Source organism: Sinocyclocheilus anshuiensis, unplaced genomic scaffold (assembly GCF_001515605.1).
Source record: "Sinocyclocheilus anshuiensis isolate Anshui unplaced genomic scaffold, SAMN03320099.WGS_v1.1 scaffold838, whole genome shotgun sequence".
Lineage (NCBI taxonomy): Eukaryota > Metazoa > Chordata > Actinopteri > Cypriniformes > Cyprinidae > Sinocyclocheilus > Sinocyclocheilus anshuiensis.
In genome coordinates, this window is record NW_015539915.1 from 657,957 (window position 1) to 669,908 (window position 11,952).

General features: G+C 35.9%; 1 protein-coding gene across 3 annotated transcripts in view; it reads left to right on the forward strand.

Annotated features, from left to right (window-relative positions):
• LOC107686422 (ribosome-recycling factor, mitochondrial-like) overlaps positions 1-1,828 on the forward strand; it is a 23,364-nt gene extending 21,536 nt beyond the window's left edge. For all 3 annotated transcript variants that reach the window (XM_016483403.1, XM_016483404.1, XM_016483402.1), the window contains one exon: positions 1,204-1,828. In XM_016483403.1, the coding sequence (XP_016338889.1) occupies positions 1,204-1,281 (78 nt within the window). In that variant the 3' untranslated portion in view covers positions 1,282-1,828. The remainder of the gene's footprint in view (positions 1-1,203) is intronic.
• Positions 1,829-11,952: the final 10,124 nt, after the last annotated feature.

The following is an 11,952-nucleotide window of genomic DNA, read 5'->3' on the forward strand; positions in this document are numbered from 1 at the left end:
AATTTGTTTTGGGGGATTTTTGTGAAAAGTTCATTTTTTTGGCCAATGAAGCTTTTTGCAATTATTTAAAATGCATCTGATCACTCTACACAATATTCTAGAAACAATGTGAATGAACACCACAACAGCTTAAGCAGCAAACTTTGCAAAACACAAAATGTATGTCACTGCCAAAACTTTTGGCCATGACTGTAGTGATAATGGTAGTATTATTAATAATAATAAATAATGATATGTTTTAAATGTTGTTTTATTATTAATAAATGCATAAATATTCATAAATATTCATTTAAATTTATTAAAACAACAATAATAATAATACAGTATTAATATTTTATTAATAATGAAATAATGTTTATTATTATCATTAGTAGCAGTAGCAGTAGTTGTCATTTTAATAATTATTATTACCTATATGTTTAATTATTGTTTTATTAATAAATATTAATTTCAAAGTAGTAGTAGTAGTAGTAGTAGTAGTAGTAGTAGTAGTAGTAATAATAATAATAACTAATAATAATTCTAATAAAAATACAGTATTAATACTTATTTTATTAACAATTAATTAATGTTCATTAGTAGTAGTAGCAGCAGCAGTAGTAGTTGTAATTTTAATAATTATTTATGTTTTATGTATTATATAGTAGTAGTAATAATAATAATATTAATAATAGTTTATTTCATGTTTTATTACTATTAAATGAATGTACATTAATAGTAATAGTAAATAATTATAAATGTTTTAGTAATAGTAGTATTAAATATATTAATATAATAATAATATTATTAATAATTATAAATATTAATACTAGTCTTATTATTAATAAATTAATATATATTATTACTAGTACAGTTAGGAGTTGCAGTAGTGTTAATAAAATACTAATTAATGTTATTAATAATTGTTGTTCTATTAATAAATAGCCAATAATTAGCAGCTAGTAGTAGTAGTACTGGTGCTAATAAATTGTTTTATTATTACTAATAAATATAATTTAGCATTAGTACTAGTAGTAATAATAATAAATAGTAAAAAAAAAATGTAATAATTATTGTTGTTTTGTAATAAACCAACCAACCAATAAATACCCACAAGGTATTTTTTTGCAGTCACACAAATATGTAATTGTGTAAATATAGTATGGTATTTATGTATAATAACCATAAACATTTGTTCTGTCTTGTGTTCTCCAATATCACCAGATTCAACAAATGGCAGACGGTTACGTGGCAGACATTGACAAACAGCTGGCCACTAAAACCAAGGAGTTACTCGGATGACAGTGAGGTCTTCCAGACTTTCAGAACGCCCCCGGTCCGTTTGTCTCGCTATCATCAGGTCATAAACAGTCAGCTGTTCTTGTGACTGGAACAAAAATCCCCCAAACAGAAAACAGTTAATGATCGTGGTGATGGAAGTGGCGAAGGTGGTGTTTTGGATGGTGTTTGGGTTTTTCTCATGCATAAACAAATGTTGGCGTGGCACGCCAGTGGCTTATGGTGCTTCTTGTGTTCACATCTCCAAACAAACAAATGCAGGACAAATGAAGTTTTAATGTGATTTGGGGTACTCCTCCTAATCAAAGCAATGCCACAAACGTGGTGTTTATGTAAAAGGCACCGCACTGAATGTAAACGCTGTGGTCTTTACAGGAGGCTGAAAGTCACACAGGATGGAGGATGAGAGCACAAAGCAACATGCTGCCAACATTTGTTTCGCATTCACAATATCGGCCTAAAATAGTCATTATTTTCATCTCTATGATCAGATCTAGCCTTGTAAACTTAATAAAATGCTTCAGTTATTGTCCTGGTGCTGTAGTCCGTGTGTGTGTGTGTGTGTGTGTGTGTGTGCTTCGCCTTTTGAATCATATTTCCACATCAGCTGTTCTTTGTTTATAACTGTTGAAACTTAATGCCCAAGATTATTCTAGAATGGCAATGTGAAATATATCTTTTTCTACGACAACATTTCAGAATTCTCAGTGCTGAATACTGATTCTTATTGGTTGATGAATATTCCAAGGTTTTTCAGCTACTCTCTTTAAAACAAAAGGGGATTTTTGCAGAAAGTGCTATAGAATAACCATTTTAGGTTTCCTGAATAACTTTTCAGTGAACAGTAACCATTTGTAACTCAAATTTTAACCAAAACAACCATTTTTTTTCCTGAGTGTAAAGAACATTTGAATCATCTAAAGAACCTTTTCTCACTATAAAGAACCTTTTATGCGACGAAAAGGTTCTACACTTTTAAAAAATAATGGTTCTTTATTAGCATCAATGGTTCCATTTAGAACCTTTAACTTCCATGGAAATTTTCCAGTGCACTTTATAGTGGAAAAAGGTTCTTTAGATTATTTCAATATTCTTTAAGAAAAACAGTGGTTCTTTTAGGAACAGTTTACTGAAAGGTTCTTTGGGGAACCAAAAATGCTCTTCTGTGGCATCACTGCGCAGCCTCATTTGGAACCTTTACATATTTTTAAGATGGTTAGGGTTCTTTATGGAACCGTAGGTGCCAATAAAGAAAAATTTTCATTCAGGCTTCACATGAGTAGTTACAGGGTTTAAAAACCATTAAGATCGAGAAAAAAAGGCAAATAATTTACTTTTTTTTTCTCTAATTGACTTCTTATCATTTCAACAGCTGGACGAAAGGTGAATGGGGTGAATGCTCAGCCAAAAAAAAAAAAGTTTGCGATAAATACAACATTCCGTCTTCAGTTTTTCCTTACATGTCCAACAGTATTTCTCGGCAGTAACCGAAAAGCATTGTCTCTACACTGTAAAAAAATTCCGTCAAATTTATTTAATTTAAAAAAATACGGTAGCAACGTTTTAGGTTTTACGGTTTTAACTTAAATTTAGTTAAATACCGTATTTTCATTAACTGATATAATGTTAATATACCAACCTATTGAAGTATTGAAATCTGTTTTGTACCTTTGTAATACACTGATAACCACCAAATGCAGGTGGTGATGAGAAAGTCACATGATGAACCAAAGCCCATCACAGGCAGCTTTTAAATAATAACATATATAGAAGGTGCACAGTGTCATTCACACAAACGCTAAACACCATCATGGTAACACACATGAAACTGAAGTAATGCAATAAACATTCATTTAACAACATTAGGTGTAACACACAACCCTAATATACAAAACTGATAAGAAAAAACTAAGAAGAAACATAGTTATTTCAACAAAAAAACATCAAATTTGAAATGTAACGCAGGGAATTCTGGGAATGTCAATTTACGGTTATTCACTGTAAATTATAAGGTCTTTTTCACTTCCAAAAACGGTATACTACCGTAAAATAAATGTCCAATACATGTAATGTCCAATACAGTTTTTCACCGTATATAGTAGGGGAATTTACCGTTAACCATTTAACAGGTTTTTACTGTAGCATTTTTACAGTCTTTTACCGTTAAATTCACAGTCATTTTTTACAGTGATGAAAACGTGGGGTCACTAAATAAACAAAAGTTTAGAGGAGCTAGTTTGCAGACACAGGAAATGGGCAGGTTTCCCCCGGTCCATATGTCAGCAATTTGGGGGCATTGTATATCTTGGCCTGAGAGAGAGGCTCGTGATCGATGGAGGGGTGAAAATCCCGAGTCGCTGGCTCCGCGCGCTGCCCCGAAAATTGCTTTCAGCTGATAGCTTCATTTCACTTGACATTTATCAAGTGGATTACTGTGTGTTTCTCTGTTTACCACTACCATGATGGAGAGGCTTGCGATAGCAGCGGGGAGACCAAATGTTTTTCCTTCTGTGTCGCTGGAAATATATACATGTAAATTGGCTCTGTAAACTCTTGAATTGACAGTAAACTCGCATCGCAGAAATATATACGCTGCGTTACGTGGACCGTCACCTCTTGACCCGTGTCGGAACGGGGTCAGTGTGCATGCAAAATCAAAAAACAATGCATCTGCTATTAACCGAGGCAAGTGTCCAGCGGCATGGAAATCTTCCGTATTTCCCCCCTAGTTTGCATGCAAATGAGTTAGGACTGCACTGCATTATTCATCCTCTCAGTCTTGTGGCAATGCTAGAACGCTGATGTGCTGGTTAGGTGGGAATATGAGCACTTTACAGACAACGGGGTCTCCAGCGAAGGGGCAGAGCGGTGCTATTATACTTTCCCTGTCCGCGTGCGCTGATTACTGTCCACGCACGCATCCGTACGCGGGGATAGTTACCGGGGGCCTCGAGAGCGCGTTTAATCACTTCAGTGGCACCGAATTGGCTCCCGCGCGCTCGACGCGTCCTCGCCTGAAGTGCGCGAGCCACCCCGACCGCCTCATCAAGAATCCAATCAGTTTAAGCGCGAGATGCACTTCGCTGGAGATGAAAAGAGATTTTCCGTCGGGATGTCGGTGCCATAAGGGCATGATCACTGCATATGCAAAGTGGAAGGGAAATTAGCGCGGATTCTCTTCCCTCTGATAGTCATGCATATATCAGGGGAGCGTGTAAGGAGTTCGAAACGAAGCCTTTTCTGGCAAATGCATTATTCATTCTTGATCTCGGGTCAATCTGAGAGCTTTTTAAAGAATTACACAACTTAATATGTGGCTTGCTAGTGAACTGCATTGTAATACAGGCATGATGATAGGTTAGATTTAACCGCCGCGTGCTTATGTCACTTCACACTTGAATTGGACTTCGATCTCGCTGCTGTTATTCGATATAAGCCTAACAAACTTTTCCTCCCTGATCATTTATTATGCTGCCTGTGAGGAAACACAGAATCGAAATCCCTTTTTATTTCAACCCTTTTTTTCTACAGTTTTCTGCACATTCATGGAATCTTTCAAGGTTCTTTGTTATGGAAAAAGAGGTTCTTTAGATTATTAAAATGCTATTTACTCTAAGAAAAAAATTGTTCTTTTAAGAACTGTTCACTGAAAGGTTCTTTGGGGAGGTTCTTCGAAGGCCAAAAAAACCTTCTGGAATCTTTCTTTTTAAGAGTGTTGATGGAACTTTTAACATTTCAAGAACCTTTAACAACCATGGAACCTTTTCTTTGCGCAGAAGTTTCTTTAGATTATTCAAATGTTCTTCACACTAAGAAAAACAATGGTTGTTTTAAGAACTGTTCACAGAAAGGTTCTTTGGGAAACCCAAAATTGTTCTGTACTTCTTACAGATATACTTGTACATATTTTAAGATATTTGCGTTTTCAAAATCTAGAAGTTGCCATTTTTACTTATATGAAATGTGGTTGGTCATTTATTTCTTGCATCTGTTGAAAGTTCCAGACATTATTTGACATTATTTTACTCTGTTTTCTTTCCTTGTGTTTACATATTTCCAATGCAATTTGGAAGTTGAGACAGGACAGATTGATTAATTTATCCCTTAAAAAATGTCTTTAAAAATTCAAAAATAGACAGTAGCCACAGCTATGAACTATGATTTGCTACGTGCTATTGCTCGGTTCAGGTGGTATAAGAGGAATTAAAGAGAGGGACGTGTTCATTTTGGGGCCATTTGGTTAGACAAAATGAGAGATCAATCTGTGTTTTCCATGAAGTGGAAATTTGGACTTTTTAATTTATATTATAATAAATAATATAAAGATTTATATATTGTTTTTTCTTTAAGTGTAAATTGCTTAATTGTAGGACCTATTGCTCATTTTTTTACACCCTAAACGTAGCTAACCTTAAACCTTGTATTGTTTTCCAAGCACTACAAATGCAAATCTGATTTTTATACAAAATGAAAACTATAGACCTTACAGGTTAGACACTATTGAATTTAAAATGGATGAAAAGGCTGTGAGGGAGAGACTTACAGTCTTTAAAATCAGTGCTGTGGAAAGCTACTTTTAAATGTAACGCATTACAATATTGTGTTACTCCATAAAAAAGTAACTAATCACGTTAGTTACTTTTTATGAAAAGTATGCATTACATTACTTTTGTGTTAGCCTACTTTTTATTACCTATGCTGGGCTTGTTATATTTTTATAGTTATATTTTTGTAAAGGCCCTTTCACACCAAAAGTGAAATTAATAAGCCTCAGGCTGAAGGTTGCATTGCTTATTTGAAAAAGTAACTTGTAAGTAATTTTCTTGAAAATGTAAAAGTAATGCGTTACTTGACTAGTTAGGCTACTTTTAAAAAAGTAATCTGATTACGTAACTCGCTTTACTTGTAATGTGTTACGTCCCCAACACGGAGTACAATGACACAAACTATACAGGTCCTAGTTCATGAAGAATTTTCGGAACTCACAACTTTCATGGAATTTTTGTCCACTTTTTTTCTTTCGGAAAGACGATTCATCAGCCAAACAATCGGTATGTTGTTAAACAACAGCACAATCCATTGAACGCACTTACTTCAGCCTCGTCTTCATTCCTGTCATAAATGAAATATGGAGCAAACCTGACTAAGGTCTATTCTAGTTGGGATTTTAGTCTGTGGAAATAGTTTCCTTCCGGTTGCCCTCCATCCAACCTGAACGACCTAAACCTGCGCTATGTGCAATTACATCCCGGCCCAGGGTGCGCTCATTAGAGGAATCCTATTGAACAGAAACGTCTTTGAGTTTGAAGTGGTTAAACTGTCATTTCAAATCGTCTGGACCTTGTGATTACCAGCACGGGAGGAATTATATATTTAGCTTTAAGTCCGTAGCGATTTCCTGCCCCTGTCTTGATCCTAAGTGACTGGAGCTCTAGATACCCCCATCTCCACGGAGTCTCGATATCCCCGCGGGAGGACTGTAATCAACGGCTCAAAGCACGGAGAGACGCGAGATGAGGCGAGTGGGGGTCACGGCATAGGCATACATGCGCGCATGCACAAAGCTGTCTGTGCTAAACGCGTATTATTCATAAGTCTTTACTGCACAAAAGAGAAGGGAGGCACCTGCCATGCAAGGTAGTTAAAGGGACACGCGACTGGGGTGAGAGGCTCACTGAGCCCGTGATCACTAGTGACAGTGCCGCTAATGCTGAGGGGAACGAAAGTGGACTGTAGTTTTGTGTCGCGAACAGATGTAAAGATTGGGTAGCAGTGTGACTGCTGTCTAAGGCCACCAAGATTTCTCAGCAGGTAGCATCTAAAAATAGGCTACACTTTACTTCAGGAATTTGAGGTGGTTGGAGTCTCACACACTGACTGAAACTAAAGGTTCCAAAAAGGGGTTTTCGAACCATTTTTGTTCCGAAAAGAACCTTTCAGTGAATTGGGCCGGTTGCATAAACTGTTAAAAAGTTAGTCATCTAGGCTAATTTTTGTTTTCCTCAAGACTGGTCATAACTTTTTTTTATTTGGTTATGAAAAAGGCAGATTGGTCTTATTTGTATTGGAAATGTAAGACTTGGCAACTGCTAGTTGGTCAAACTAGTTCTTAAGACACAGTCTTAACATGGCTAAGTTTATGCAACTGGCCCCAGTTCTTAAAATAACTTTTTTTTGTCTTAGTGTGAAGAACATTTTAGTAATCTAAAGAAACTTTTATCCATTGGGAAGGTTCCATGGACGTTTAAGGTACTTCACTGAACCATTAATGCCAATAAAAACCTATATTTTTAGTGGCATAAAGTCTGGTCAACTTCGTAGCGCATTAACTGCCACAAGAAGGACATGTAAAGCAACCAACCACATTGTATTGTGTTTTTATGTGTCCTTCAGAGGAGGTTCATCTGAAATGACACCAGAATAATACACTCTTGAAAGAAATGGTTCTATTTAGAACCAGAAATGGTTCTATCACCCGCTTCATATATGGAACCCCAAAATGGTTCTTACATTTTTAGTACAGGTATTGGTGTTCTTGTGTCATGGCAAGATCTAAGTGTAAGCATATATTTTTTTAATGAAAATCATTGTGTGCTTAATGGCAACCGGGTATTGCACATTGAAAAGAAAATAGACTGCAAACAGGCATTCCACACCCTGTGTCATGTCAATGTCTGCCTCTCTTATAATGTTCTCATTGTCCATTATAATGCTGACACTTTCAGCCTTGAGGGGATCAGGAGAGCCATGAACATGGTGGTTGGTGTAGGACCTTTGGGTTCCTGTAAAACAAACATTTCACCTTTTCACCAATTAACAGAAGTCATGAAATAGGCTTAAAATTACCCCATAATTTACTCAACAACAAGCCATCCTAGATGTGCATGACTTTACACTGGGCATGGAACAGATAGGTTTGATGGGGAAAAATATATGGTGTAGTTACCTTCTGTGGTTTCCTCTGCTGGTCCAATGAGATTGCCGTAGAGTTTTTTGACTTCCTTCTTTAGCACTCCTGATGATGTTTGGGGCCATTTCATTTAGAGATGTTTCCATGTTCTTCGCCAAGTCTGGTCCAAACCTCATTGTCATTTCATGCAGCATCTTAAATAAAAAAACATTTGTTTACTTCAGGTGCATATATCAAAATTAACACTTTCAGCCAAACAAGTTTCTTAAAGTCAGCATGAACTGGAGGTTGCAATTGACTACCATATTGATGCATTTCCGAGACAAAATGTTCAATAAGAAAAATATTGGGCATGGTAAAGTAATCAAAATTACTCCAGGTGTTGAATCCCATATGATTAAAATAACATGAACTTGATTCTGTGAGACCCAGCAGAGTCTCCCCATCAATTTGCTGCTCTGTAAGAAATAATAATAAAAAAAAGTTCATATTCCAAAGAAGAAATAATTGATAAATGAGAGAGACATACCACAGAAGTACAATATATTTATCTAGAAGACTGCATTCTGTGATATAAAATATCTCTCAATGTTACAGGTAACACTAAAATCTGCTTGGTGTTAATGTTAATGTTGAACTTGCAGGTGAGATTAGATACTTCGTGAGTTGAAACTTCACAACATCACAAAATGAACATTTATACATTTTCATGTGTACCTCTGAAACTTTATTTTGCATCAATGAGGTTTATATTTTGAAGCCAGTGGCAAACGTAACAGTTTGATCAGGGCTGGATCTAAAAACTGCACGAAAGTGGACCTAGCGGGCCAAAGTTAAGAACTTCACCTGTTAACTGGGGAAAATACTCACCGCAAACTGAATGTGTGTGAAACTGCGACAAACATTTACATTATCAAACCCTTCCGCCTTCCACCAGGTTCGCTATCGTTAAAATTACCGTTAACAAACAGCGAGCGCGCGCTTATTTGAAATTAAAATTCACACTTATGTCGCGAAGCTCGTCTTCTTATAACACAGCTGTCTTATTGTTATTGACAATCGTAACAGTTTGATCAGGGCTGGATCTAAAAACTGCACGAAAGTGGACCTAGCGGGCCAAAGTTAAGAACTTCACCTGTTAACTGGGGAAAATACTCACCGCAAACTGAATGTGTGTGAAACTGCGACAAACATTTACATTATCAAACCCTTCCGCCTTCCACCAGGTTCGCTATCGTTAAAATTACCGTTAACAAACAGCGAGCGCGTACTTAATTTAAATTAAAATTCACACTTATGTCGCGAAGCTCGTCTTCTTATAACAAAGCTGTTATTGACAATTTTATTAACACTGACAAGAAAAATAAAGGGAGACTGTAACTTAATTAATCTAAAAACCGGAGCAAAATCAATTTAACAGGGCTTTCTAAACTGACGGCTGACGAAGCCCTTCAGTGCTACTTTTAACTATTTTGCTTTTAGTATCCCTATTTAGCACAAGGGCTACTCTAACAAATAGAAATATTAACTGATGATACTAAATATTTCAGAAATATGATTTCAAAAATGTAAAAACGTACCTGAGGGTATGAACGGGCAGAAATGGTGGACTCCTCAATTTGAAAAATTAACTGTCACTGTCGCGAGGTTCATCTCCGCCAATCCACCAATAGGAATTCAAGGATGATGCAACACATTCTTATGCATTATAGGCCTTATATATACGCCACCAGAGGGCATTGTTACGATTATTTGTGTTTAATACACCCTTTGGGTTAGATTCATTAAACCGTCACAATATGGTATGGTACAAAATAAAGAAAACACCTGGTTAGTTTATTTATTTCACAAAATGATTCGTCAAAAAGGCAAACTATAATGTATTAGGAAATATAAGTTTCATGCTAATGTACAAACTTGCATTAAAATATCTGCATATTAATATTTGTTGACTCTTGTTTTAAACTACAGCAGTCATTCTCCTGTATCTTGATTCAAAAAGTTTTGTGAATGTGTTGTATAGGCTTGTAATTATTGTGTAATCTTTAGTTTACACTTCAGTCATAAAACATGAATTATAGAACCATTTTAATAAAAAAAGGTTCTTTGCTCTCCAAGGGTTCTACATAGAACCATTTTTTTGGTAAAAGGTTCTATTGGCCAAGTACAGAACCCCAGGGTTCTATATAGAACCTCAAGGAACCCTTTTTTTTAAGAGTGTAGGCCAGCATAGAAAAAGGCAGTCATTTTTGTGTGGAAGAAATCGGCACAAATCAGAAAAGATCTTATATCTATCAAGTGTATAACATGTGCAAAGTTCTTAGTAAATCTAGCCTCTTTCATGTTGGTTTTATACGGTTTTGAATAAATCCAAAATTATTGATTACTTATTGACTAAAAGGGAAAAAGGGTATTTTTTTTTTAAATATCATGAATTATTCATTCTTTATTATTATTATTACATGTTGAGGAATCACATCATGACATTTTAAAAATGGAAATAACTTTGTCTATGCATAAAAAAATCTAATTATGTGATATTTTAGGTGATTTATTGATCTTGACAGACATAATAAGGGTCTGTGGCATCCTCTCCATGATCCTTTCCTGTTTTTATGCTTTTTTTTTTACATGTTGCTGGACCACGTGACTGATTTTTTTGTTTTTGAATTTTGTTAAAATACTTCAAGAATTTAATTTTTAATCAAGTTTTTCTTCATTGCCCTGGCCTTTTGGGGGCCCCGCCGCAGGACATTCTAGGCAGTGGTTCGAGACACTGCAAAAGACGCGAGATGTGAGCGCAAATGTAGTGCAGTGGAGCGGGCTTAATGTTCTAAAACAACAACCGGGGACAGGGGCGCCGCTAGCAATTTTGGGCCCTATGAAAGAATATGAGGTTGGGCCCCCTACTGCACCAAACATACACTATATTGCCCAAAGTATTGGGACCCCCCCTTCTAATGAACAGGTTTGACTACTTTGACTTAGTAATTTCCATGAGTACAAATCTTAATGTTTAAGCATTCTGGGGAATTGTGTGCTTCTGATTTTATACCAATAGTTTGAACAGGACCAATTTCTATTCTAACACAACAATGCCTCTGTGTATAAGGCAAGGTAAAAAAAAAAAAAAGATTGATTCAGTCAGTGTGGAAGAACTTGACTGGTCTGCAGAAAGCCAAGTCCTAATCCCAGCTGAACACCTCTGGTGTGACTTTAAATGCAGACCTTGAGCCAAAAACTCACCACCAAACACCAATGACTTGTACATACATATGGACAAATGTATTGGGACACCCCTTCCTTAGAACAGAAAAAGGCACTTCCAAAACTGTGGCAATAATGATGGAAACATAATTCATGTATTTAAAAATTGTATTTCCAGTTTTGGAAGTGTCTAAAATGATTGTACGCATATGTACAAGTCATTGGTGTTTGGTGATTATAATGAACAATTCCCTAGAATATCATTATATGCTTAAACATTAAGATTTGTACTCATGGAAATGACTAAAGTAGTTTTGCCCACCCTCGAACTCAAAGAATCTCTAATTTGACAGTTTACCATCTGATCTCACATAGGATGGGACGAAACCATGCAGTGAATGGGGGGAGATAATTTTGCCGGAAATGCAGAAATAAGCCGTAATTTTGTTTTATTTTTAACTCTTTGGTAGATACATTTGGTAGACATTTATAATTTCCATTCCATTACTACTACTACTGTTACTACTAATAAAACAGATCTCTGGGGGCCCCAAAAG